This window comes from Suillus paluster, assembly GCF_016628075.1.
Source record: "Suillus paluster strain FC165 chromosome Unknown EDB91scaffold_34, whole genome shotgun sequence".
NCBI classification, from domain to species: Eukaryota; Fungi; Basidiomycota; class Agaricomycetes; order Boletales; family Suillaceae; genus Suillus; species Suillus paluster.
The window spans coordinates 283,431-308,391 of NW_024537594.1; the positions used below are offsets into that span (position 1 = coordinate 283,431).

The following is a 24,961-nucleotide window of genomic DNA, read 5'->3' on the forward strand; positions in this document are numbered from 1 at the left end:
CGCGATGTAAATGGCATGAGCGCTATGAAGACACCACCCCGTTCAGGCTACCATACCTATTGTTTACAATCAGAAGTATTAGACCTAACGTCCGAGGAAGGCATATGCTTATAGGAAGTTACTAAATGTGTTCCCTCACATGCATACAAATACAATGAGTACATATGTATCTCTCAGGCTACTAGTGTCGGCTGGCTCACATCATGTTGCGAACACTGAAGCCATGCATCATCGCTGACCAAGCTCTCGGAAACCTCCGTGCAAACTCAACTGACTACATAGTCCACCAGGAGCATAAAAAGTTGTTACGGGTCCTCTTCGGCGGATTAATGGATCCGGTGAGCCACACCCCCTTCTTGATATACAATGCTCGATATACATCTGCTTATTTATAAGTAAGTACATGTTGTGTTTCCGTAATGCCCGATGGGCCCAGCCTCTCATTCCCATGCAAAACTCTACTTCACAGTGAGTAGCATACCTAGGAAGTCGTTCGGGGAAGGAGGCAGGCAGATGGTCGGACTCACATTGGAGCATGCTTCCACCATCCTTCCCGGTACATTTTGAAGTTCTATGTAGGTTGTTCCGTCAAGTCCCTGTGACCAAACCCCACATGAGTTCGAGCGCTCAGCGAACCTATCTTAACAGGCAAGTCTCCACGCCGGGGTCCTAATTCTACGCATCCGCGGCGCGCATCACTGGAATATGTGTGGTGGGAATCTGGGATGCATAGAGTGCATCATGCCTGCCCGGCAATTGACACTAATAGTAAGCATAGCTCATTGATGTACCTGGCGCACTTTGACGTTGCGGCCGCCGGCAACACCGATAGGCCAATCATGCAATAACGTCCAGCGATGACCCACAAATTCTGAACGTTGAACTGATGTAAGTGTGGCAAGAACCTCTCGAGAATGACAAATAAGTATCGGGAATCGAGTTGCCGAAATCACGGTGTACAGCTTTTCGAAACGTGGTGTTCGGAAGTTCCGTGCAACCAGTTTTTGCAGACCACCAATAGCCTCAAATCTACTTTCGGTTCAATCAAGGCCGATGTACCACAGGAGCAGATATCCATCCCAATAATACCTATTTCGGCGCTCAGAGTCGGGAATGGTGGTATATCTAGCACGAATATTACATGGCTTATACGTCTACCGAGTTCGCCACTCGCTGGCGCTAACCCCTTGAATATGACCTTAGTCTCAAATAATCCTGGTTGGTGGCCGCTGATCAATGTCTATCGTGTATCTAGCTATTTTGTAGGTTCGTGGAAGAACAATTTGGTGATAGTATTCCACTGTGACTCCGTGGCTTTGCAGTCGCATCCGCTACTGCGGTGGTATACGATTGGGGTGAGCAAGATACTACTTATTGTGGAAATTATCGATGTCCCAATGGTATCCTCCAGCACTTTCATTCGGGCAAGAGGTAGTGTCATTCTACCAGAGCAGCCATCTTACTAATAATGGGTTTATAGTTCGAGCTAGTCTGGGTGAGCAGGCACCCATACTTATTAGAAGAACATAATAAGACAGAGGATTCGGCAGAGGCGCCGCTGGTCCCTTAAGAGCATGTGGTGTAGGTAAAATGGAGCGGTCAAGGCAAGGGGATCGTGGAATCAGAGCACAAGGTAAGATCGAAAAAAATGAAATGAAAATGGATGTATCGGCGTGTCTCGGGTGCGAAGAGCAACACTCTTCGCATCAGTGAGTCACGTGGACGACTTAAAGCGTCTTCGTTTGAAGACATGGTCAGCGCGTAAAGGATATACTATCCTTACACTATACTCTGCATTCGTTTCCAAGGCTTGCAAGGTGACATTGTACTAATAAGCCATCTCTCACAATCAGACTGAACATAGTGTGTATGTCTTCTGGCTTACCGTACGTTCGTTTCCTCTGACCTGCGGCATGTAGCAAGTGTTCCGTCGGTTTCATTGACAGATGTAGTGAGTATTATGTTGCTACCCATTCCGATCCAACTACTTAACTGCACTCCCATGTAGAAGTGAGTGAGATTCCTAACTAGTTTGTTGGTTCAATATCGCCACTGAAACAGCTGTGAGTTCGTTAGAAGCATTGAGTCTTGCGATACATTTGTGACTGGGGTTTTCAGGTACTATTATTGGCTTCGCACTATCGTGGATGTCTTTTATTGTAAATGCCATGTTGAGCGGTGAGCCACGCAGTTGCAGTACCTCAGTGATATTAAAATATCATACAAGTTATCATGATCACTTGGTTACATGCCATGTATCAGCGGTCCAAAAGGATGCTCATTTTTCTTTTTGTAACCTTCCTGTCACGATTGCCTGCGGAGTACTCTCCGCGATAGGAAGCAGCTATATTATATGGGGTACGCTTTAAATATGGATGAAAGATTGAAGCGCATCAAGCTCATCGAGACAAACACTAGAGGAGCTCGTCCTCGCTGGCACCCATCAATGTGTTGTCAGGGGAGAGGACTAACTTCTGACGGCTGTAGCCTGAACGCTCGCCATTGTATGGGAGGTCCTCACACTTTGTCTCGCTGTCTGGATTGTTGTAAAACACTTCCGTGATTTGCAACGACCATCGAGAAGACGGACCATCGGGGACTGGTTCACGGTGTTATTAAAAACTCACGTGCTTTACTTCGCAGCGTGAGCTCTTAATTTAAATACGATTATGATTTTCCGCTGAAGTTCTGCGTGCTAGTTATGCTACTGTTTCTTGTTTCAGCCTCGGCTACCTGTCTCCAATGATCTCGGTACGCCAATCTGTGACTGACCCAACATCTGCATTTGACCACTCTTCATCGTTTATATAGAGTTTGTCTTCCATGGGAGCCGAGATATATACTGGCTTTCTCGAAATTGCTACGCTGCTGGAGATGTTTGTGCTGGGACCACGCTAAGCTTGTCACCAACGAGTCTGATGAAGAAACTGCCATGACTACAATCGCTTTCCAGGAGCGCGTACACGTGTCAACTGAGGGTGATGTGTAGCACGGGAAATACTCCGAGCAATGTCACTTGTCGGGTACTCTGCAGGCAACGTGAGAATAATGTTGAAGTATCGTCGTGATATTGATGTGGTGTTCTGAAGTAAACCCGAAGGAGAGAAATAGGTTTAGGAAAACCAAAATCATGTTGCATCACAGTTGCAGCTAGCCGCGCAGACTTGCACGCAGCCGAACTCATGCGATACATCAACCAAGCCCGCTGGCGCTCTATTTTTAATGGAGGTCACATTAGATAGCGATCCCCCTACACTGCCGGGGCCTACAGTTCCCCCAGAAATTAATTATTAATACATAAGTTAATTCACATGAAGTACTTAAATTCTTTACGTAGCCAATTTGAATTAAGTATTCAATGCACCCGCCTGCACCCGTCAACCGAAGCGAAAGGACTCATGATTCCGATGCTGCTATTCGCCAGACAGATTCAGATGCAGCATTGGCACGACTATCTGCGGTTAGGAAAGGTTATATGAATGACCACTTCGTCAGTTCCCTGGTGCCTCGAGCACAGCTGCAGCCCTTGCGGCCACCATTGATCAATATTGGCACTTATGTGCGATCCGAAGCTATCGACAGACTCGTGGAGCAGTGGCTTGAGCTCTCCAAGCAGGAGGGGCAACTTTGTCAGATTGTTAGTCTCGGAGCAGGGAGCGATACGCGGTTTTGGCGTTTAATGGTGATTAATGGCTTCCTACCCCCAATGGCGGGCTGACAGTGAAACGGTCAGTAGGAAGGACCTTGGAAAGAACAGCTTGGAGCGTATTTCGAGCTCGACTTTCCAGATGTGACCCTGAAGAAAGCGATGGCAATTCGCAATCCGAGAAGTGGACTCAGCACCACTATTGGTCCTTCGGAGTTAGGTCAGTGATATTCCTCAAAGATGCACGAATAATCATTCCTCAATGTTCGTTATAGATCTTGGCGGCCAGGCTTTGCATTCGTCCAGATATCATCTTTTACCATGTGATCTTCGCAAACCCCCCGCAGACGTTTTGCCTGGGCTCTTCAAAGATCATCTGTCACCCGGTCTTCCAACGCTTCTATTGTTTGAATGCGTTCTGGTTTACATGTCTCCAGAGGCCTCATCCACATTGATCCAATGGTTTGTTGACTTCTTCAGCCCAAGCGCCCAAACTCCCTTGACAGGCACTCTGGGAGCTACGGTGTATGAAATGTTTGGGCTGGAGGATGCCTTCGGGCAGGTCATGATGAACAATCTTCGAGTAAGTCATCCACTTTGACGTTGACCGTCTGATCTTAGTATTTGTGTAACAAAGGCAAGAAACGTATCCCTTCCCGGGGCGAAGCCATATTCTTCATTAGAGTCTCTCCCCGCCCGTTTCTTAAGGCATGGGTTCACTTCTGCGAAGGCGCTGACCCTCCGTAACATCAGAAGTAATTACACCGAGCTGTCAGAGCTAGAAAGGTAAGTCATTCTTATGGATACATGATACAGTTCAGTGAATCCCGTTTATCCACATTTGAAAAGAATATCTAGCCTTGAAATGCTTGATGAGGTCGAAGAGCTCAATCTTGTTCTTGAACACTATGCGATCACATGGGGTGTGATGGCCTCATCAGCCGCGACAATTCCATGGAGTGAATGGGGCTTGCGTCCTGTCAAATAGCGTACCTTTCGTTCTCGGAATCCTTTTTGATCTGCCAACTAGCAGAGTCAATATTGTAGTACAAATTCGTGATATCAAATATTTCAGCAGATAAGATGGGAATAATGCTTGATGACGGTGTCGTATCCTGAAGTGTGATTACCATCTATGCAGGAATTGTTATCTCATCAAGAGCCACAGTCGCTCATTTGAAAGAGTACTTGTCCAAAGGCGATGGGCAGATACGCAGGGATATGAAATAGGCCCAACTATTGCCATTGTCCTCCAACATAGTAAGGTATAACAACGACAGGAAATTGACCTATGTAGTACTCCCGGTGAGATCTAAATTCTGTAATAATCTACAGCGGTATGATGAAAGATCCAGATCTAGTTCGATACACACTACGGAAAGCAAAGTCACAGCTTGTTCTTGACCTCTTTGAGACGGACACCTTGGAGCCGTTCGTCTGCAAGGGCATTGTATTAGAATACTGAATAAAAGGCGCATGCAGAACGTACAGTTGCTCTCGTAAAGGTTATCAATGGGCACAGAGACCATATGAAGGTGGATGTTTGAGGCGTCAACCATCTCTGGCACGACTTCCTTCATGTTGCGAGCCCCCAGCAAGCGCATGTTCATTTCAAACTCGTCCTATCAGGGTAATGAAAAGATGTAGAATTTTTAAAAAAAAAAAAAAAAGTAGAAGAAGGAACGCACATGCAAAATTTGAAGGGCTTGATCAATACCTTGAGGCCCATAGGCCGAATACGCATATAAGAACGGGCGACCAACACCAACTGTACGTGGTCAGCACAAAGGATTACCGAGTCGTTATCTCATCGATGACTTGTTGGCTTACCAGCTGTAGCGCCTAATGCAATGGCTTTCATGACGTCGGTCGCACGGCGGACACCGCCGTCGACGAATAGCTGGAACTTCTCGTTGGGAAAAGAAAGTCCACGTTTCTCTTTGAGGGCGGTGGTGACCTCAACGAGCACTTCGATACCTGACCGCGCGAAGTCGAGCTGACGTCCACCATGGTTTGACAGGACGACACCATTAAGTCCAAGGTCGTATGCTTCAAGTGCATCCTGACATAGAAACGTATGTAAGGCTCGATACCAGGAAAGCACCCTTGACGTACCTCCCAGCACTGGACACCTTTCAGGATAAGGGGCACTGCAAAATTCTAAGACCAGCAGTCTAAACAAGTACTCATATCCTTACTCTTAGTGATACTCTTGAACCATGCCATATCCGACCAGTTCAATCCAGGGTCGATGAAGGACTGTCAGCCAAAATGTCATACACCACCAAACCTGGAGCTGTGACATATATCACTTACGCTAATAGCTCGTGCTGCTCCCTGGGATCGGTCGACCCCCCCTTGGCCAGCCTTACTAACCTCGGACGGATCTTCAGCCTCAAACTTCTGCCGCATATCTTTCTCTCTCCGACCTAGTTGTGGTGCATCAACAGTAATGAATAGACCTTTGATACCACGTTTCTCAGCATGTTGCACTATGCGTTTCGTGATTTCGCGATCCTTGTTGACATAAAGCTGGAAGAACTGGGCTTGACCAGGAGCTGCGGCGTCCATAATTTCATCAAAGGAACATGACGCAAGTGTCGGGATCTGTAACGAGTATAGGAACGACAGTTCGACGAAATGAATATATCTGGAATGCTAACCATTTGTATAATGCCATGCTTCGCGGCTGCACGCGTCAGATTCAGCTCACCGTCAGGATGACCTAGCTTGCCCAAAGCTGTCGCAGTCTGCATAAAGGACATTTAGAATCTTAAACACTAAATCGGAAGCAAGGAACGTACAATGTACAACGGCATGCTCGATTTCTGCCCGAGTATTCTCATTGACCAATCAACTTTAGTCACATCCTTAAGAATTCGCGGACGGAACCATATCCTGAAGTCGGGAACTTTGATGAGAATTCCCTATGTTGGTTCGAGAAAGGTGTACCTGTGGAATGCAGCATGATTCTCCCGATTCGTAATTTCGTCATCGGCTGCGGAGGAGTAATACGCCCATGCTTTCTCTGGCATAGTATATTTCGCAATGGCCTGCAAAATACATGAGCGCGTCTTTTGTCTACATGGCGAAGGCAAACCTCAAAGTCATGAAGGTTCAGGATCTCGGAAAGGGGTGGGCGAGCAGCAATGCGTTCTTGACGTGCATGCTCTTCAGCAGTAACCTTTACCTCAACTTTCTCCACAGTCGTGAGATCAACACTCCCCAAGCTAACGTGATTGAGTAATCTGGGGTCATGAGCATATCAATGAACAATACAGACTGTTTCTCAGGCTTCAGGTTGGTGGTGATAGCATCTGGTGGGTGAATCGGATCATACTCTGCACTGTGCCAGAACGAGCATAAGGAAATGGCAAATTGGGGATGGTAAATGACGTACGTTGCATCCTTGCCAGCATACTTCAATATTATCTTGCTTCCACCTAAGATCATTAATTAGTCAATCTGTATTGCTCTACGAGAGAGTTCGTGCCCCACCAGGGTGGTCTGTGCCGGTATAGTTTAGTCCAGCCGCGTGTTCAGTTGATCACCTTCTGATGTACTCACCGTCCAAGAAGTCCGTAACATCGTAAACCTTACCTGCAGCAAAGGCCCAAGTTAGCCATTCGTTTGTGTTGATGAGGATATGCCAGTAGGAGGCTGAAAAACATGCACCTACCGTGTACAATGATCCAACAGCTCTCGCGACTGTTGTGCAGAGCAACTTCCTTGCCGGAGTACATCTTGCCTGAGCTTGCCATGGCAGTTATTGCGTGTTGCGAGCACCCGAACTCGATGGTATCGAAGAAGGTTGCGTACGAGAGTACATACCGTGGTTTATAGTAAGTACTGAGGTCATGAAGAGCCGACGGAGCGCCGTGCCGGATTAAATGCCGAATGGAGTATTTCTGGAAGTCGGCAACCTATTCCGGGATTTGTGATCCTTACAAACCAATTCGCCGAGTTTTCGCAATGCCACTGACCATGGCAGAGCACTCATAGACTAACAGTACTCACAAGGAGCCAAGAAATCCAGGTGTATTGCATGCATATGAGTTGCAGAGAGATAAGGAAAATCTAATGATAACAGCGTAATGATAGTGATGTCGATGCTCGTCCCGTGTACAATTGAAACAGCTTTGAAAAGAGTATTAGAGTAGAAAAGTATCGACAGAGAAGTCAAATGCCGAATAGGCTCTAAACGACCTCAAAGGAACTACCCCCTGCCATTGCGTCTAAGGTGACAACTTCTTCGAGACCCATGACTTCGAAGAAGGCCTTGGGATCCATGCCCTTGGCCGATGAGAAGTCAGTGCCAGTCTTCTTCAGAGACTGCATAGCAGCGCGAATGCCATGGACAGCAGCAACGCAGGACACGAGTGAGAAGACTGAAAGCGGGTTAAAATATCCCTTCCCATGTAGGTAGTATGGTCAACTCACTAATGATCTTAGCACCGAGAGCCTCAGCCTCTTTGCAAGTAAAGGAGGGTGTTAGGCCACCAGAAATGACATTAACGAGGACGGGTTTGGGCTTCAAAGCTTCAACCGTGGAGGTGAGAAGCTCGGCAGTTTTAACTCCCTCAATGAAACAAACATCGGCACCGGCATCAGCTGCCAATTTCAGACGAATTACAGCTTCTTCCATGCCAAGGACTTGAGCGGAGTCGGTACGCCCAATAATGACCTATTAAGATAGATGAGATGAGGAGGTGGAGATCGCCGAGCGTTCCTTACGAAGTTCGAGCCACCAGGGAAAGAATCACGAGCGATGACGGCTGCTCGGATACGAGTAATGAATTCCTCTCGGGAGACAACCTGCTTGCCCATTAAGTGGCCGCAACGCTTAGTTTGTACTTGGTCCTCGATGTGCATGGCAGCTACACCGGCGCGGATGTATTGATAGACTGTGCGAGCAACCATAGCAGTACCACCGAAGCTGAGTTATGCAAATGTGTAAGCTGAGATATCAGCAAATACATGAAATGTGCTTACCCAGTATCGGCATCAGCGATAACAGGAGTAGTCGGGCTTAATCCACAGACCATCTGTGCACTCTGGACGAAGTCATTCAGGGTAGCAATGGCAAGGTCGGGCATGCCAAGACGTGAAGCGGTGGTTGCTGCGCCGCTTTGGTACATACAATCGAAACCAGCTTCGAGTGCGCAACGGGCACTAATACCGTCACAAATACCAGGAGCAATCTAACGGAGTGCATGAGAAAACATGCCTTAGAGAGCAGAGAATTTTTGCTTACAACGATACCTGGCCTAGCCAGCATTTGACGAAGACGAGTGGGAGCGTCAAGAGAGAGTTCTCCCTCCAGGAAGTTCTCCGGGTCGAAGCGGGAGTTGTAGTAAACACCAGGTTTAGGCGTCACCTGGGGGCTCGCAGACGAGTTGGAAGTGCCATTGGTTTCAGGTTCTGCATCAGCGCTGATTTGAACGACTGGTGCGTCGGTAGACTCGGAGCTCTTGAAGAAGTCAAGTCCAGGTGCCATTGAAAAGAAGAAATTAGATAAATAGGTGCGAAGATTACGAGTGAGCAACAGCTTGGAAAGCTAGAGAAGGTTGGATGAATTTTAACAGGGTAGACAATTCGAAGGCAGATTGGCAAGGAAGGGGGAAGATATGATGTCAATAGTACACATTGGGTACGGGCTTATAAACTTTCGGGTAGCTGTAAATCGAATAGTAATCAGTTTCCGTGGAACCAAAAAAACCGTAAACCGGCTGAAAAGGGTAACGTACGTGGTCAGTCACATTTTCTTTGGTTCATTGAATGAGGAGAATCGATTTTGGACATGGAAAAATGAAAACTACTGCGGAGTCAAGTGGCGAGAGAAGAACATGAAAGGGGTAAGCACGGGACACGTCTGATAGACGGTAAAGCGAGATGGGAGGGCCATTCAAACTGCAGTACTCGATACGCTGCCGGCAGCCAATAATTCAAGGTGAGATTCCCGTAGATGGCGCTAATTCAGGGTCGAATTCAAGTTTGCCCAGGTCAGATAGAGCTCTGAACCAGCACACTGGCAACGCCGCAAGAGCGAGTGACCGGCAACTTGAAGTGCTGGAATGATCCCAGAGCAAATGGGGCTAGTGGCATGCGGAACTTGAGCTGAGCGCTGGATGATTGGAGGTGACGGGATTTGAGCGGAAGTAGTAGCCTTTGACCGTCCTGTTAGCGTACCGAAAAACAAACACAACAATATTGATGACCCGGGCTAATAAGACAATAAATGATATAAAAAGAATACCTAAAGTGGTCAAGCGCTCTTGATTGAAAGTCAAAATTTTACTTCAAGTCACCCCCAAAGTCATCCAATTGGGTAATCCGTTTTTTGTAGTACGACTGCATTCGTCAACTAAGTAGGGTCCGAATGCGGCTCATCACTTGGCTCGCTGTACTCGCCGGGAACGTCTAATGGGCGCCTTCCTGATCGGCGAGACAATCTATGATGACGCACGTTAAACTGCCAAGCCTTACACTCACGGTTGTATACAACTATTTGCTTTTTCCCACAAATAGTAATTTTTCAATTCCGAGGGACTTCGACGCCGAGGTCGCCACTGCGGATAAAGCCTCAATCTCAATATTATAATAATATATCACTAAAGTATTCGACAGGTGCGTTGGCAGGTATACTCCCATGAAAGTCAAGTTTTACGCAGTACCTGAGCAGTTGTCACTATACCCACATTAATTCTGCTACAAAATGTGCGTAGTAGCTCACCACTTAGCGAACCCCTCCTGAGATACAAGGTCGACGTATGTCGGCGTTAGAGGGGGTTAGGGATTCACGGTCATCCTCTGAATCGCGACGATCGTGATAATTTTCAATTCAATCCGGAATTGTCTCACATGCAGTGGTCCAGCCCCGTTAGGCCATTTCTGATAGGCTCACGCTATTCGGAATCGGAGAACAAGCAGCATGGTGTGCTGTCGTACTTTCGCCCAAAGTCCGTACATGATGCTATACGCCATTGTCTTTCCACTGTCCGGTCTATCCCCGATCGCAATGCTCAATGAGATCCACTCATCCCGTGATCCCCGCACGTTGCGGAAGGCAGTCTGCCCCTAATGGTATGCGCTACGACGTAAATCGTGCATGCGGTCTCCGCACCCTCCGCTTGGCAGCGCTCAAAAAGTGCACAAGTTACGTTCTGGTGAAGCTTCAACATACCCCCATTAACATCGAACATCGTCGATATGTCTCTAATTTCCGCTCAGACTGTCGCCGAGCACTCCACTGCCTCAAGCTGCTGGATCATTGTTCACGGTAAGTAGTTCGTAGAACTTTGTCTGTTTATTCTGCACTGTGTACTCAACGTTTTATGCATTGACAAGGCAAAGTGTACGATGTTACGGAGTTTCTGCCTGGTACGTCACTGGCGGAATAAACTTATGGCGTTCTATCACACAACACTAATTTTTTTAGAACACCCCGGCGGCAGCAAAATCATCCTGAAGTATGCTGGTATTGATGCGACGTAAGGCATTTGTATATGACTTAGCATTGAGGCTTACCGGTAACGGGTCACCGTATCAGTGTAGCATACGACCCAATTCACCCTCCTGATGCCATTACGACCCACCTTCCCAAAGATAAGCAGTGAGTAGCTTTCACAAAGCTTAAAGGCTTTAGGGAGCAAATGATGCAACTTGTGATTTGATATGCAGCCTTGGCGCCGTGGACCCGAGCACTGTGGTCAAGGTGGTCAAGGAAGTCACTGCCGAGGAGAAAAAACGTCAAGAGTTAATGGCGGCCCGACCCTCCTTGGATGAAATCGTCAATCTGCATGACTTCGAAGTTAGTACCCGGATTCGGCAAGATTCCGTGTCACTTAACCGTGTGTTTGATAGGCTGTTGCAAAAGTCATCCTCCCTGCCAAAGCATGGGCCTACTATTCTTCGGCATCTGATGATGAGATAACCATCCGCGAGAACCGTGCCGCATACCAGAGGTTTGTCCTCCGTTGTTATCCATAGTCATGTGAATTCTAACGTCATTCTCTAGAATTTGGTTCCGTCCTCGTATTCTTCGTGACGTCTCTGTTGTGAATTGGTCAACAACCATCCTCGGTCGGAGATCCTCGCTTCCAGTATACATCGTAAGTGCTTTGCATCATAAATATATTTGTCTCACCGATAGCTTGAATCTTTAGTCTGCTACAGCACTTGGCAAGCTTGGCCATCCAGATGGAGAACTCAACTTGACCAGAGCAGCGGGCAAGCATGGTGTTATCCAAATGGTAATGAACAAAGTTTATCATCTTGGTGCTGGCCTTCGCTGACGAGTGATGCGAAGATCCCGACGCTTGCGTCTTGCGCATTCGATGAGATCGTTGATGCTGCTGCCCCCGGCCAGGTCCAATTCTTGCAGCTCTATGTTAACCGTGACCGGGAGATCACGAGGAAGTATGTCCAACACGCTGAGAAGCGTGGTGTGAAGGGCCTCTTCATAACTGTCGATGCTCCCCAGCTCGGTCGCCGCGAGAAGGATATGCGCATGAAATTCGTTGACGAGTCCGGGGTTGCGAAAGTCCAAGAAAACGAGTCCGGAGTCAAGAAGGATGAGGGTGTTGCCCGGGCCATCTCGGTAGGTCTATGCCAATCTTATGTGATGAAGTATATTGAAACTACGCATCAACCAGTCTTTATCGACCCTTCCTTGTCGTGGAAGGACATTCCCTGGTTCAAGAGCATCACAAATAGTCAGTGCCCATTGCTTACCGGGCGAATTCTAGCGAACCGTGTCTCACATTTTGGTTTCAGTGCCTATTGTCCTGAAGGGTGTTGCTACTCCCGAAGACGCACTCATGGCTTACGATTATGGTCTTGCTGGAATTGTTCTGTCTAACCACGGTGGCCGTCAACTTGACACGGCTCGCTCCGGTGTTGAGAACCTAATTGAGGTTGTTGCCGCTCTCAAGACCCGTGGCCCGTGGCCCAACCCCAAATTCGAAGTCTTCGTCGACGGTGGCGTCCGAAGAGCCTCCGACGTTCTCAAGGCTATTGCCCTTGGTGCATCTGCCGTTGGTGTCGGACGCGCATTCATGTACTCCTTCTGTGCTTATGGACAGGACGGTGTTGAAAAGGCCTTCCAAATCTTCCGGGTGAGTCTGATTAGGTAACGACCTATGCAAGCCTGATAAGCTTATTTCCAAAAATAGGATGAGTTGGAAATGACCATGCGCCTCCTTGGCGCTCGCACCATAGATGACTTGACACCTGAAATGGTCGACGCAAGCGCGCTTCACTCACATGTTGGCCTGACTCCAACAGATAACCTCTATAACACTACATGTGAGTTATGCCATTTGATCTCATGATATCTCTACTAACCATGTGCTCTCGAAGATCAACCCCTGGCCCTCGCCCAGTTCAAAAACAAGCTGTAAAATGGATATTGGGAGGCATAGAGTTTTGATCCCGCATGAAGTTTGTACTTCAAATTTGTTGCATTATTTAGTTATACCGCATGATATGGGTGACGGACGCCCTCGTCACATAATGTTTTCCCGTATCCCACACAATGGATTCTTGTCATCAAAAGGAAGACTAACCGAGTCAGAGGGCAGCTTCAACTTGTTCGGGCTATTCATTTTTCTCTATTAACTCGTGTGACTGATACGGTGGCTGGACATGTTTCGAACTTTGGCCACCACGCTGCGAGGTCTTTGCGAGGTCCTGGACGAATTCCCGTTGGCTGATAATAATAATAAAACTCGGAGCACGATTGGCATCATATAAGATCGAGGAAATCTGAGGACATACTTACATAAGATTAGTTTACCGTTGTTCTTCTAATTGCTCTTGGCATTCGGCCTGGCAAGGGCGCAGCTGAGCGAAGGCGCCGGTGAGGATTAACCGGCAAAAAATCCCCCGCACGTGGGCATTGCTGAATTAGCCTGGCTCAGATGCGATAAGATCGCACTGAAGGCAGCACGATTGTAAGTACCTGAGCCCGACCGCCGGCGGGTTTTCCACCAAGATTGGAGAGAAAGGATGCTCAGGCTGTCAATATCATAACCATCGTACTCCTTGAATCAATGCAACAGTACTCGTACTTCAAGCTTCATGGCTTCAAGTTGTGAAGATCCTGGACACGACTTTACACACATCAGCCCATATCATCTTGTTTAAATCTATATAACTTATGCACAGCCTGAGCTCCTAGCGGCAAGTATTCGCGGGGATGCAAAATATCGCAACAGTCGGAGATTGTCTCGATCGCAACCTCGCACTGGTAGGACAAACTATTGAGCCCGCGAACCACAACTGTCTTGTACTTGAAACTGCACAAGAATCCGTTGGCGGCTTAAGTTATGCTGCGGCACCTATCGCGTCGACTCAAATTTTGCTGGGGGACGGGATGAAACATCCTCGTTGGGAAAGGACAAAGACTCCAACGAAGGATTCGCTATCCTTTCAGAAGGTTTTCACAGATGTGAAACTACTTGAAACTGCAGGCTTGCGGCCAGGTAAAATTTCTGCAACATCCGTGCTTCTGAGAAGTTAGTTCCAAACGAAAGGGACTCGGCATTATCCAAGACCCACTTGGCCACAGAGTCTGTGCGTGAGTTCGATTGACCTCTGACCCTCAAATTCACGCACAGACCCTTCAAAGTAAGTTACTGTTCACACTGTGCTGACCTTGTTGGACATCATGACGTAGGCCAAGATATCTGGTAACGATGATTGCAATGATGGCGACGACGACGACGATTCGACGAGTAAGTTGGAGACAATCTGCGTGTCACATAAGCTTGACTAATTTACTTACATGGGCTACTGCGGACAAGCCAAGTCTCATTTCAACATCGTGAGTTGGCCTTGCAGGCAGTCGCCGACTTCTGTGTGAGATCTACCCACGAGATATTCGACCATATGATGAAAACCACGTTCTCATTCCACCGATACTTGGCACGAATTGGAACTCAGGAGTACACTTGTTGGAGTGTATGTTGCTATTTGCCATCATCCCATCAAGAAGTCGAAACATAATATTTCAACGCCATCTCCGCCCGCAGCCATGCCAAGCTAACGCGGTCTCTTCCGCTGAGCGCTGAGCGACAAAATAAGGGAAATTCCCCGACTAGTGCGTATTCGGTCTTATCACTGATAGTCTCTCCTAGGCAATTGTTCTGTCTATACCAATTCTCGTTCTTTAATTTTGCGCAGTAATAGTAACATGTTTACGTTCAAAACCCAGAACCCTATCAGGAAATGCCAAGTGTCGCTGCGCAACCTGGCAAACTGACCAGCTTAGCATGCAGGTCGTGCGTGGAAGATTTTGGTCGTGTCAGGAATCGTCAGCAATAGTATTTGACTATTGTCACGGTTTGGGCTTACTCTGCTGAATAGCGCTTTTTGGACGACCCTGCAAGGCAAGATCGACGTCACTACAAAGGTAGGTTCAATACTCACTCTTAATTTATAATGTTGCCTGACGGGTGTTGTTGAACTTGGATGTGCTACGCCCGTACGGTAAGTGGCTAAATTACTATTCAATGATAAAGATGTGCTAATCCCCGCCCTCAGAAGCAAACCATCTCTGTCTATCATTAAGTACAATATATTTTCACGCCTTCGTTCGTGCCAAGAACAAAGGAAAATGCCGATCAGCGGCTGCTAGTGCACATTCGGTCTTGTCATTGATATGCGAGAAGGTTGTCTTGGCCCCTGTGACCTCAAGACCTGATACACCGTCGTCGTTATTGCCATCATGTTCTTCGTTACCAGATGAGTCTTGGCCTACGTTATGATGTCCAACAAAGTCAGTACATGAAAACACAATGTGAATAGTATAATCACAAGACACGACTCTGCAAATCAACTCGCACTCACTTTGCCGAAGCGTAAACAAGGTTCCTACCGCCGAAGTTCGGCCCTCCAGTAGGCCACTCATTCGAACCTGGGTCAACAATCCGCAGGGGCAACCGCTCTGCAGATTAAGGGGGATGTTGACCAGCATCGCGGATACATCATATCGTATCGTATCGTATCGTGTCGTATGTTATTTTATCCCACATTTTATTGAGTTGTGAGCCTGGCAAGTCATGATATTAATGCCACCTTTCTCCATCACAAACGATTCCACGACCCATGTCAAATGAATGCTGCAGTTAGGTAGTGAGACCTGGCGGTGATTGTATATTTATGTCGGACAATATCAAATGAATGCCGCGGCTGGGTGGTGAGATCATGAGATACCTGGGCCACTGGCGGTGATTGTATGTTCACGTCAGGTCTCACGATCGATACGACCGTACGATGACCGTGTCATTTATTAGGCAGTAAGATGGTCAACTTACTGGATGAAAAACTAAAATGGCAAGTCGATGTCTTGAAAATATCTACCCATCGAAGCTGGAGGCGAACTAAAATTCGACTCCTTGTCTCCAGATATCGTGTATCGTAAGTTTACGAGCTTCTGGATGTGTGTAGCAAATCAGATCGCGTGGCGAAGCCTTCAAATCTTGGATCACGGACCGAAGCGTGGCGTATTCACGAATACACAATATCCAACACGAACACGAACAGGGAGGATGTCAATCTTGATCCATTCACGTTTTGATCTGCGATCCAAGATAGAGGCGAACTGCTATCCGCATCAAATCAGCAGAATGTACAGCAAAAATAGATGCCAAGACAACTTCGTAAACATCATGGGAGAAACCATCTATGGTGTGCAAGCAACCAGGAGTCGGTGTCGGCGTCGGCGGATGGATATGTCGCAGGCTTGCTTCGGGCGATCACCAAGTGATTTACTGTTCAGCAAATCGCATAACCCTTTTTTCGATGTGTATAACCACCTCTATATGATGTATGTTGCCTTGGTACCCCCGTCATATATCCCATTTGCCATAAGCACCACCCCAGGAAGCTGATTTTGAGATTTGAAATCATCACTAGCGAAGGCGCTCTCATCAACTGACGGGGGATAGTGTGGCATATCTTGGCGCCAGGTATCACCAACGTCACTAAGTTAGAGTTGATTGTAAGATGTGAATCAGTGCCACACCAATTCGTCTTCAAGACGCGAGTAAAGCCACTGGCTGCCACACGACGGCATATCCCGCTGTTATCGTATGATGCGCAGTTAAGGTGTGAGCATAGTACTTCTGAGGATGTGCAATGGATTGGTATTATGACTCCGCAGAAATGACGGTGGTTCGCTAGAGTAAAGACATGAATCTGCTAACTTGAAGGAATGACAGAGATCCGCGGAAGTCACAGGAGCTCCTCATGCACATTAAAGTATCTTTATTTGCGATGTTAACTTCTGCAAACGCGACTAATAAACATTTACATACCGTATAATTTTTCCCGTTCCATGGCAGGTTCCTGCACCATCGCCGTCCCATTTTACGATCCACCGTCCCACGATCTTGCCTGTAGCATTGAATGTTTCCGCTATCGTTTCTTCCTCGCCCGGCGCGCCACCTTTCGCCGCCATGAGTGCGTCCTCTTTTGAGGGTGGCAGCAGGACGCTTTGCGCGAGCTCCCACTTGGCTAAAGGCCGCTTCGTCTCTATTAGGAAGTCAGCGTCGTACACACGCGTGACTAGCTTTTTGAGTGTGAGCGTAAGAGTGGTCATTTCGATGCCTTCGATACCGCCATTGTCGGCTGGCGGAAGTCTTTGCAAGTCGACGACATAGGATGCGCCGGACCACCCGACGAGGGCAGTGGAGATGGAACTTGTGGAAAGTGCGGTTGCTGCCAGGGCGATGCGAGCAGAGAGAGGGAGTGATGACTCGACGATGAAAATAAACGGGGTCATAATAAATGACAGGCCCAAGGATGAAAGGGAGAATATTTTGAGACGACGGAATGTTTGTGTAAGTGGACCGTGGTAAGCAACCGGCTCAGCTTGGCTGTCAATGGAAGAGGGTGCTTTTTTCGACGACGCAGCATCGTTTGCTGTTAGAAGGGAGGATGAAAAATGTCGAGTAGTTGTAAGTTGTAGCTGCTTCTGCGGATGACGAGATGTACACCATGACAAAGCTCGCGCTGGTGGTCTACAACAAACCACGGAACTGTTGAATGAAGCAAGTCGATAAACTCGATGGCTGGCTAATCTGAGGGTCGTGAGCTGGAACATGATAATGACAAGTAAGTAATGAAGCTGAAGGTTCGGCTAAAAATTGTGTACGTACGTGACCGCAACCGTGTCTCGCGTCACGCCGAGCCTCCGACGCGTCCTGGAGGCTACCGGTACCGGTACCGTCAGCGACTGTCAGCGTTTTGCGTTAGCCCCAATGGACGCGCCGGTATATTATTCCAAGGCTGAATTCATCGAAACTGTATGCGATGAACACTGTATGGTCAATCAGTTGTTGACACTAAACTAGGACACAGGAAACAAAGTCTCTCGAAGAGCCACCATAGCTGGACCTCAGAACATCATTCTCGGAGGAAAGACTATTATTTCCAGCACCGCAATCATACGGGGAGATCTCCGCAGAACAGGTCCTGGTCATGCCGTCGTCATTTCCCTTGGAAGGTACTGTCTTGTGGGCGAGGGTTGCGTGATGAGGTACGTCTTACCTTGAGGTAGTACATACATTTAAATTGCTCTATGATACTCAATACGATTCAGGCCACCATACAAGACGTATCGCGGAAATTTCAATTACTATCCGATGAAAATCGGGGACTATGTTCATATTGGTGCCAACACCGTCGTTGAAGCCGCGACGATTGGGAATCATGTCGTTATTGGGAAGAATTGCGTTATTGTGAGTCTTCTTGGCCGTCAATCTATCGTCTTCACTGGCATGTCGCGCAGGGCAAATTTACAATCATCAAAGATTGTGCTCAAGTCGCAGACAACACTGTAATTCCTCCCAACACTGTTATTCCAGCGCTGGCACTATTTGGTGGCTCGCCAGGCTAGTGATTTTATAATGTTGGCTTGTGTCTCATAATAATGATTCCGACCGTACTGTCATAGGTCGCTTCGTCGAAGATTTGCCAGAGTCGACACAAGAGATGGTTGAATCCCAGACGAAACAGTACTACAGCCGTTTCCAGCCTTTAGACCGATGATTCGGCATCATGTTCGCTTAGCCTTAACCCACTTACCATCACTTGTATAATCAGATCATCATACTTATCGTGCGTCACCTCTGGACAGTATCATGCATTGCACCTGTCTGCCATACTGTACAGTGACATGGCATCTCAGTCATTCTCCTCGATTCCTTCTCTCCCATGGCTTCGTCTACAATGATCTCTCTGTGGGTCTAGCTTGAAACCCCACTTACCTACTCGCGCCGGTTGAAATAACGTCGATGTGCCTGTTATTCGAGGTGGGCGACACCAAATACGGGTCCCTCGAATAGATTGATCGATTTACTAAAGGTCTGTTGTATACAGCAGGGGTGCACTGACGTCTGCGCAATCAGGTTCATGTTGCACACAACCGCCTAAATGCGCGATACACGAGGCACACGATTGCACATTGTACATGAACTAGAAGAGACCATGGGAAAGGTCAAGTAGTACAGTGAGTTCGTTGGGGATTTGTACCAGTCTTCCTTACGAGTCTGCGAAGCCCCTTGGCTTCGAAATACCCAAAACATGGCAATCGTCGGAGCCAGGAATAAAGTCAAGACCTCAGCCGGAGAACTGCACTACATAGAGATACTTGAGAAGTACGACTCCGAGTCCGAACATACGTCAAATCATCTCTCAATATTGTCCAACACCCAGCGTCATGTCGACTTTTGCTACGATTGTTAACCGAATATCAATGCTGGCCTTGATATTGACCGTGTTTATTTACAGAGTGTAGCAAACAGTGGCGTGAGACCGAAGCTGATGCTCATGTTGCTGCGTTGGCGGCAGTGGCGAGAAGGTCGATATCCATGAGCGCCGACGTGCCGACATAGACGCTGTAGCTGTTGGTCCATGACCTCAGCAGACCATCGAAAGTTCAGTCTGGTCTCGATTTCCTGAGGTAGAGCGAGGTACGAGGCGCCTTCGTTGTCAATGTCAACCTTGCTGGCGAGGGAGACAATCACGTTATGCGAAGTAGCCAGCTATGGAGATGTCAGAGGTCTGCATAGAGCCGATAGCTTGGCTGGATACCACTGAGACCAGAGAGTCAAACCATATTGCCAGGCTGGAGATAGTCCCCCCTAGGTATACCATATACTTAGAAGGAAGACATTCGTTCCTTCTCCATTATGGGTGGGAGACGATGATAAGTAACAAGACTCATAAGCTCAAGATATCTGAGCGCTATATGGGATGGGCATGGCACCAATCAATCCAGATGTCGTACGAGGAGACATCAACACGTAGTTTTCTTCGTGTAGTAGCCTAAGAGCAAAATACAGATGAGTCGGTCCCATAGATATTATCGGTCTTTGTGGGTCAGAGATTCAACAAACTTATTTTCGGTTACATGGTTGAGATCCTCTGGATGTAGGAAGCCCACCTTGTATGCAGGCTCTACAACTTTAATACTGCTAGTGGCGGAATTGGACAAACACGCCATTTCGAAATGGCATGCCGAGACGTAGCCATGTTAAAGTTATGTGTACACTTCGAGCGCGGCAGCCTCCTGCCGCGTATGCAATGATGAAGCCGGAAAATGGGGCAAACAGATTCCGAGCCAGAAAATGTGGAACCTTCCTAGGAGTGTCGAGAGGGAGATGTTGATCGCGACCTGCTCACGAGGCCCGTTTAACTGCAGGTAGACTCCCGGGGGTGCACACGGACAGTGAAGAGGTGATGCTGTTGTCCTCGTGGGCAACTTCACGAACATCTTTCGTTGTTACGCATTAAATAATCATCTAGTATCATATCTGTATATGATAGTGTCGTAGCGCAGAACTTTTGGACTACAGAAGTAGTAAAAACATCAAGTACTAGGATGGAGCTCCTCGAGGACTCACTATATGTACATTATCTACTCGGCTCAGACTTGTTCGTCTCTCGTTCCCCGGGTCGCAGTGAGGTAAAGAACGACTTGCGTTTATGCATTGAGGGTGATGGTCGATCTCCATCACTGGCATCAGAGCCGGGATGCTTATGATCGGGGGCGATAGTTAAGAAATCAACGATGACAGCCCATAAGCTGTTGGCGCTCATCTGACTGTGCTCTTGTAAGACAGCTTGGTCAACGATCCGCGCGAGCCGTCGAGCTTCATCTGTATCTCGCCGCGATACAATACTACTCGGTGGTGGACGCTCGTCTGCGTCCAGAGCCCAAGCCCAACTCCAGCTGGCAGAGGCAGCTTCTAGACCTTCTTTGATGCCTTTCGTGGTATTGTGTGCCTTCCCCTTGCCATTTTTGCTCTGCGAACCCTGCAAGCCCTGAAGTTGTGCGATGTTCTTCAGAACGTCTTTGCTCGAGAGCTCCGAGGTTGCGGTCACGTTGCTTCTGGATGGCGCGTATTTCCTTCGAGAACTTTTTGTCATATTTGGCCTTCCCTCTAAATAGCGTCGCATAGTGAGCTCCGAGAAAGCTCCCATGATTTCCGGGGGAACATGAAATGCATCCAAGTCTGACTCTGGTTCCAGTGGTCGAATTACGCCGGAATTCGCCACCCTTTCACGAATCATGCCTTCCTTCCAGGAGGGAACACCCTGCGGGAATATCAGTCCGGTTTTTCAGTAATGCATGTTGCAGGAACATACTTGCTCGTCGCAATATACCCTACCTTCTCCTGCAAATCGCTGCGCTATATCAGCGGAGTCGGACACACTACCAGTGATCTCCGGGCCTCCCGCGTGTACGTCATCCGAAGATTGAGCCCGCAGTGAAGATTTGAAAAGAGCGTTATCAGATGCAGACTTTGGTACCTGGAGTGTGTTTGCACGGGCCGACATACCAGGTCGAGAAAATGGAGGGAGAAAGTATTTGGATGAGCGCGGGGAAGGACCGGGGGAATCGGGAGTATTAGACGACGATGGGCTACCCGATTTGCCTTGGATGCGATGTAGGAATTCAGGCGTAGAGAACGCGCGGGAGAACAGAGAAGAGCTCGTTATGACGGGGTGAGAGGGTAAGGCGCTAGGAGAGACAATTGGACTAGACGAGGATCTGGAAAACGCGCTCATGCCTGTGACATGCTTAGTGAAAGACGCAATTGCGCGGTAGCAAAATTTTCCCGGAGTAGTAAACGAGAACAGGACCGGCAAAACATGAGCGGTGTCTAGGGTGGGAGGCTTATTTTATGTCGCAATGTAAATGTCATTGCTTACCATCGTAGACCTGTAAATGGACTGCAGTTGGAATAGAACGGTCTTCTATCCCTTTGAGTGGTGGGTAGAGAAAGCGTACTTCTTCCTTGATGGGAAAACGGGAAGGATGCGCGGCTTTATGAGCCCTTCATGGACATTTTAGATGGTGAATAGGCTCAATTATAACGACGCACGAATAGATGATTTCGTCTCTCAAAACCTCCTTGTCACCCGCAATGAAGAGTAAGGGCGGCAAGCCTCCCAGGTACGAGAGCGCCGGGCTAACAAGTGGGTGTCCGAGCAAGCTATTCTGGACATAGATGTGCACTTGTTCTTCTAATACTAATAATTCACCTGACTTGGCTAGGAGCCGTATAGTCTGATCTTCTTTCTTGTCGACTGACGGTAGTGGAGCAGTAGCGCCCACATCAATAGGCATTTCGCTGAACCGGACATCTCCGTTTCCGCTAAGCGACGATGCACCCTTTGAATCGTGATGTATACGGACATCCAAGGATTCAGCGTCGTTCTTATCCTGTTTCGACTCAAGCCGGACCATCTGACGAATTCGTTCGCGCAATTTAGAACGGACGCTGTGGGTCATTTCATCTGACGGCGGAGGCCACAAGGGACTCGGTTTGTGGAATGACAGTCCGTACAAAGGAATTACATCCTGTGTATGGTAGGCTGGAGGGTTAGCATACCGTTGCATAGTTCCACTGATAGCCTACCGTGGCGGTGTTGGTATGAACACTCGGGAAAGAGTGTGTTAAATCGCACCAAGGAGAAATCAAGATCCCTCCTGCAGGTAATGGGAGTCCAGTGTCGCGCAAGATTTGCAATAATGCGAGGGTTAGACCGCCCCCGGCGGAATCTCCTGCGACAACGATATGTGCTGGTTGTACTGGCTGGTGGGACGCATCAGAAGGAGGTTTGATCAAGTAAAGGTCTCAAGGGTAAGTCCGTTAGAACTTTGTGCTCAGTACTTGTGAAAGAAAGATACATACAAGCGGCAAGAAGATCTTGCAAGGCGCAGGGAAAGGGATACTGCGGAGCCAGGCGGTAGTTGACAGCTATCGTCTACTCAGCAACAATCGACTTATCCTGGAGAGCATAATGACTGACCAAAAACACGACCGTTGATCTTTCTTGCATGCCGCTGGATACTTATTCTGAATAATACTGTAAATTTACCGATGTTGTCGATCAGGAAAACCAGAAGGTACCTTTCCAGATCAACGCTTCCAAAATAGTAACCCCCTAAGAATTGTTAATGTATGCTTTTTATTTGACCAAGACACAAACCTCCGTGAGCGTATAGTATGCAGCGCATTTCATCCATTTCTTCCCTGTAGGTATTACTCTCATTTGAATCGGAGGCTGGCAGTCCACTTGAGGTCGGGGTATCGCTTTCACTGGCGGGTATTTCAGTGTTTAAGCTCTTTTCATGTTTCGCTTTTCTCCGCTTCTTCGCCTCTTGATAGTCCTTTCGAGCCGTGATCCACTCCGCATCGACACTAGATGAATGAGATTGAATAAACAACGCTTGGTGTCAGTGACAGGCATGGATATTACCCTTTGACACCACGCACTTGCCACCACTTTGTGCCACCGACTAAGCGCTTGGCGAATTCTTCTCCACCGAGCGCTTGTACGATGTAGCTGGCAGCCTCATCGCAGCAGGACACTGGGACTAATAAACGCACAACATGGACCGAGGGAAGAGACGGCGTCCGGTTGTTCGAGAATGCTTGGACTTCCTCCATAGTGTGACTGGGTCACTGTTAGACATTAGCATGCGCAATCGTATTTGTGTACGTACTTTGTCGCAGCCTCGAGGAAACTCTGCAGTCCACACTAAGCTCGGGGGTACTCAAATGATTCGCTACGAAACGCACCTTTACAATGTTGAACGCTTCATGGTAGAGAAGTTCATCCTGGTGCAGCTGTGTTGCAAAGTTGGAATGCTGTGCATTCTCCTTCTTGATACGATCGAAGTAATGTTTGACCAATGTTTCCAGGACTATTGGTCCCAGTCGCAGGCCCATGTTACGTGTCAGGGAGTTTGGCATCTTCCCAAACGTCCACCAAAGCTAAACGTTGAACTTTCTTGATGTGTTCAACGCCTCTGCTCACCTGTGCCAAAGTAACGTGCCGCGTGCGATGCGCCGGGAGCCGTCAATTGGTCTTCTAATCAAAAAGAGCTATACGTCGTAAGATATAAAGTAGGGGCAACCTTGTGCGACGGTGGTCATGAAGCATGTGCATGAGATTTGGTGGAACCGTTTGACACCTTGACACTGGACGGTCCTCACGCGGCAGCTGACCTAATAATAATATGTATGGATTAGCGCTTCAGCAGTGACTATCGTAACGGCGCTCGGCCGCACCGGTCTGTTGGAATAACAAGCGCGCCCGCAGCCGAGCGCATCGTTGTATGATCTTGTTATCTGTTTCGTTATTGTCCAGCGACACGTATGCTTCTTTGATTGTGCGCTCTTATGATATGTTTCACTGATTGTACTTACTGAATCTTTTGATCGCTTTGGCCAGCGCCGTTTTACTTATTGTTATGGTTTCATACACTTACTCGTCCTTACAAGATCACTCGATCTATTTAGCTACTGTTGATGCGAGCCGTTACCTCAGACGTTTGCCTTCGCGCGCACGATCTGAGGTAAGATACCTAGCTTTCACTTTCATTCACCTATGCTCACTTTCCGTAGAGAGTCTGTTTAATCTAGGTGAATACTATAGACGTTTACCTTCGCGCGCACGATCTGAGAGAGTCTGTTTAATCTAGACCCGCGCAATTGTATTAACCTTTTACGGTCTTCGCGGACACCTACTTGTGGGTAGTGATTACACTGATTGTCTGACCGAAATCAACAGCTGGGCTGTAGCGCCAACACTCCGTCATGCATATCAGTCCGGCTCGAACTTTATCTATTGAGTTTTGAGTGGCTGAACTGATCCCAGCATCCCGACTCGGCCTCGTTCTTCTGAATCGGCCAGCCGACATGCTCCCCGCGACAAAATTTTGAAGTACTGCTTATAGCTAAGTATTTATTAGCCTCTCATCTGTCTCGAAAAGCACACCACAATTAGATCTTA

The 24,961-nt window shown here is 47.9% G+C and overlaps 9 protein-coding genes across 9 annotated transcripts; 5 read left to right on the forward strand and 4 right to left on the reverse strand.

Moving 5' to 3' along the window:
• Positions 1-203: 203 nt before the first annotated feature.
• Positions 204-1,570, forward strand: EDB91DRAFT_1082972 (uncharacterized protein; the record flags this gene model as incomplete). The annotated part of the gene is made up of 8 exons (XM_041315566.1): positions 204-338; positions 486-575; positions 649-768; positions 833-888; positions 1,022-1,266; positions 1,323-1,355; positions 1,412-1,495; positions 1,521-1,570. The coding sequence occupies 8 exons, from the start codon at positions 204-206 to the stop codon at positions 1,568-1,570; spliced, it is 813 nt and encodes a 270-aa protein (XP_041176162.1).
• A 1,759-nt stretch (positions 1,571-3,329) lies between these two features.
• On the forward strand, positions 3,330-4,803 carry EDB91DRAFT_472982 (S-adenosyl-L-methionine-dependent methyltransferase). The gene is made up of 5 exons (XM_041327378.1): positions 3,330-3,682; positions 3,737-3,866; positions 3,922-4,229; positions 4,284-4,432; positions 4,496-4,803. The coding sequence occupies exons 1-5, from the start codon at positions 3,359-3,361 to the stop codon at positions 4,632-4,634; spliced, it is 1,050 nt and encodes a 349-aa protein (XP_041176163.1). The 5' UTR covers positions 3,330-3,358; the 3' UTR covers positions 4,635-4,803.
• Positions 4,804-5,033: 230 nt separating this feature from the next.
• Positions 5,034-7,407, reverse strand: EDB91DRAFT_1054824 (FMN-dependent dehydrogenase-domain-containing protein; the record flags this gene model as incomplete). Its single annotated transcript, XM_041313863.1, has 16 exons — positions 5,034-5,083; positions 5,136-5,268; positions 5,335-5,414; positions 5,477-5,708; positions 5,762-5,796; positions 5,845-5,905; positions 5,963-6,253; positions 6,310-6,396; positions 6,451-6,544; positions 6,599-6,699; positions 6,747-6,876; positions 6,930-6,992; positions 7,047-7,089; positions 7,145-7,153; positions 7,214-7,246; positions 7,326-7,407. 16 exons carry the CDS (start codon positions 7,405-7,407, stop codon positions 5,034-5,036), a joined length of 1,524 nt encoding a protein of 507 aa, XP_041176164.1.
• A 338-nt stretch (positions 7,408-7,745) lies between these two features.
• Positions 7,746-9,415, reverse strand: EDB91DRAFT_473455 (phosphoenolpyruvate pyruvate domain-containing protein). The gene is made up of 6 exons (XM_041327379.1): positions 9,394-9,415; positions 8,901-9,322; positions 8,639-8,847; positions 8,381-8,582; positions 8,087-8,330; positions 7,746-8,034 (listed from the first exon to the last, which is right to left on the reverse strand). The coding sequence occupies exons 2-6, from the start codon at positions 9,141-9,143 to the stop codon at positions 7,844-7,846; spliced, it is 1,089 nt and encodes a 362-aa protein (XP_041176165.1). The 5' UTR covers positions 9,144-9,322; positions 9,394-9,415; the 3' UTR covers positions 7,746-7,843.
• Positions 9,416-10,855: 1,440 nt separating this feature from the next.
• Positions 10,856-13,196, forward strand: EDB91DRAFT_1290038 (glyoxylate dehydrogenase; the record flags this gene model as incomplete). Its single annotated transcript, XM_041324834.1, has 13 exons — positions 10,856-10,925; positions 10,994-11,026; positions 11,085-11,136; positions 11,196-11,258; positions 11,327-11,456; positions 11,510-11,610; positions 11,664-11,757; positions 11,812-11,898; positions 11,955-12,249; positions 12,301-12,360; positions 12,422-12,762; positions 12,820-12,952; positions 13,007-13,196. The coding sequence occupies 13 exons, from the start codon at positions 10,856-10,858 to the stop codon at positions 13,045-13,047; spliced, it is 1,500 nt and encodes a 499-aa protein (XP_041176166.1). The 3' UTR covers positions 13,048-13,196.
• A 2,659-nt stretch (positions 13,197-15,855) lies between these two features.
• EDB91DRAFT_473546 (uncharacterized protein) lies at positions 15,856-16,683 on the forward strand. The gene has a single exon (XM_041327381.1). The coding sequence runs from the start codon at positions 16,087-16,089 to the stop codon at positions 16,537-16,539; it is 453 nt and encodes a 150-aa protein (XP_041176167.1). The 5' UTR covers positions 15,856-16,086; the 3' UTR covers positions 16,540-16,683.
• A 27-nt stretch (positions 16,684-16,710) lies between these two features.
• On the reverse strand, positions 16,711-17,783 carry EDB91DRAFT_473506 (uncharacterized protein). The gene is made up of 2 exons (XM_041327380.1): positions 16,966-17,783; positions 16,711-16,913 (listed from the first exon to the last, which is right to left on the reverse strand). The coding sequence occupies exons 1-2, from the start codon at positions 17,751-17,753 to the stop codon at positions 16,883-16,885; spliced, it is 819 nt and encodes a 272-aa protein (XP_041176168.1). The 5' UTR covers positions 17,754-17,783; the 3' UTR covers positions 16,711-16,882.
• Positions 17,784-17,817: 34 nt separating this feature from the next.
• On the forward strand, positions 17,818-19,161 carry EDB91DRAFT_1139628 (trimeric LpxA-like protein). The gene is made up of 5 exons (XM_041318934.1): positions 17,818-17,955; positions 18,004-18,188; positions 18,252-18,390; positions 18,441-18,543; positions 18,606-19,161. The coding sequence occupies exons 1-5, from the start codon at positions 17,911-17,913 to the stop codon at positions 18,698-18,700; spliced, it is 567 nt and encodes a 188-aa protein (XP_041176169.1). The 5' UTR covers positions 17,818-17,910; the 3' UTR covers positions 18,701-19,161.
• Positions 19,162-20,110: 949 nt separating this feature from the next.
• On the reverse strand, positions 20,111-24,148 carry EDB91DRAFT_1139632 (uncharacterized protein). Its single transcript, XM_041318935.1, has 13 exons — positions 23,984-24,148; positions 23,746-23,919; positions 23,670-23,692; positions 23,423-23,620; positions 23,153-23,364; positions 23,074-23,107; positions 22,973-23,019; positions 22,855-22,920; positions 22,579-22,796; positions 22,042-22,520; positions 21,869-21,993; positions 21,302-21,819; positions 20,111-21,250 (listed from the first exon to the last, which is right to left on the reverse strand). Exons 2-13 carry the CDS (start codon positions 23,917-23,919, stop codon positions 20,567-20,569), a joined length of 2,778 nt encoding a protein of 925 aa, XP_041176170.1. The 5' UTR covers positions 23,984-24,148; the 3' UTR covers positions 20,111-20,566.
• Between the last annotated feature and the right edge of the window lie 813 nt (positions 24,149-24,961).

Bases quoted from the DNA above. Each gene is read 5' to 3' on its own strand.
- EDB91DRAFT_472982 (XM_041327378.1), top strand. From the start codon at position 3,359: ATGCACCCGCCTGCACCCGTCAACCGAAGCGAAAGGACTCATGATTCC. The intron at 3,683-3,736 runs GTGATTAATGGC...AACGGTCAGTAG, and splicing joins CGCGGTTTTGGCGTTTAATG to GAAGGACCTTGGAAAGAACA. The intron at 4,230-4,283 runs GTAAGTCATCCA...TGTGTAACAAAG, and splicing joins TCATGATGAACAATCTTCGA to GCAAGAAACGTATCCCTTCC.
- EDB91DRAFT_473455 (XM_041327379.1), bottom strand. From the start codon at position 9,143: ATGGCACCTGGACTTGACTTCTTCAAGAGCTCCGAGTCTACCGACGCA. The intron at 8,331-8,380 runs GTAAGGAACGCT...CTATCTTAATAG, and splicing joins TCCCTGGTGGCTCGAACTTC to GTCATTATTGGGCGTACCGA. The intron at 8,035-8,086 runs GTGAGTTGACCA...ACCCGCTTTCAG, and splicing joins TCTCGGTGCTAAGATCATTA to TCTTCTCACTCGTGTCCTGC.
- EDB91DRAFT_473546 (XM_041327381.1), top strand. From the start codon at position 16,087: ATGTGTGTAGCAAATCAGATCGCGTGGCGAAGCCTTCAAATCTTGGAT.
- EDB91DRAFT_473506 (XM_041327380.1), bottom strand. From the start codon at position 17,753: ATGTTCCAGCTCACGACCCTCAGATTAGCCAGCCATCGAGTTTATCGA. The intron at 16,914-16,965 runs GTATGTAAATGT...TCGCAAATAAAG, and splicing joins GGAACGGGAAAAATTATACG to ATACTTTAATGTGCATGAGG.
- EDB91DRAFT_1139628 (XM_041318934.1), top strand. From the start codon at position 17,911: ATGGACGCGCCGGTATATTATTCCAAGGCTGAATTCATCGAAACT. The intron at 18,189-18,251 runs GTACGTCTTACC...AATACGATTCAG, and splicing joins GGCGAGGGTTGCGTGATGAG to GCCACCATACAAGACGTATC. The intron at 18,391-18,440 runs GTGAGTCTTCTT...CATGTCGCGCAG, and splicing joins TTGGGAAGAATTGCGTTATT to GGCAAATTTACAATCATCAA.
- EDB91DRAFT_1139632 (XM_041318935.1), bottom strand. From the start codon at position 23,919: ATGCCAAACTCCCTGACACGTAACATGGGCCTGCGACTGGGACCAATA. The intron at 23,365-23,422 runs GTAATATCCATG...TCATTCATCTAG, and splicing joins CAAGTGCGTGGTGTCAAAGG to TGTCGATGCGGAGTGGATCA. The intron at 21,820-21,868 runs GTAAGCAATGAC...CTCCCACCCTAG, and splicing joins CCATTTACAGGTCTACGATG to ACACCGCTCATGTTTTGCCG.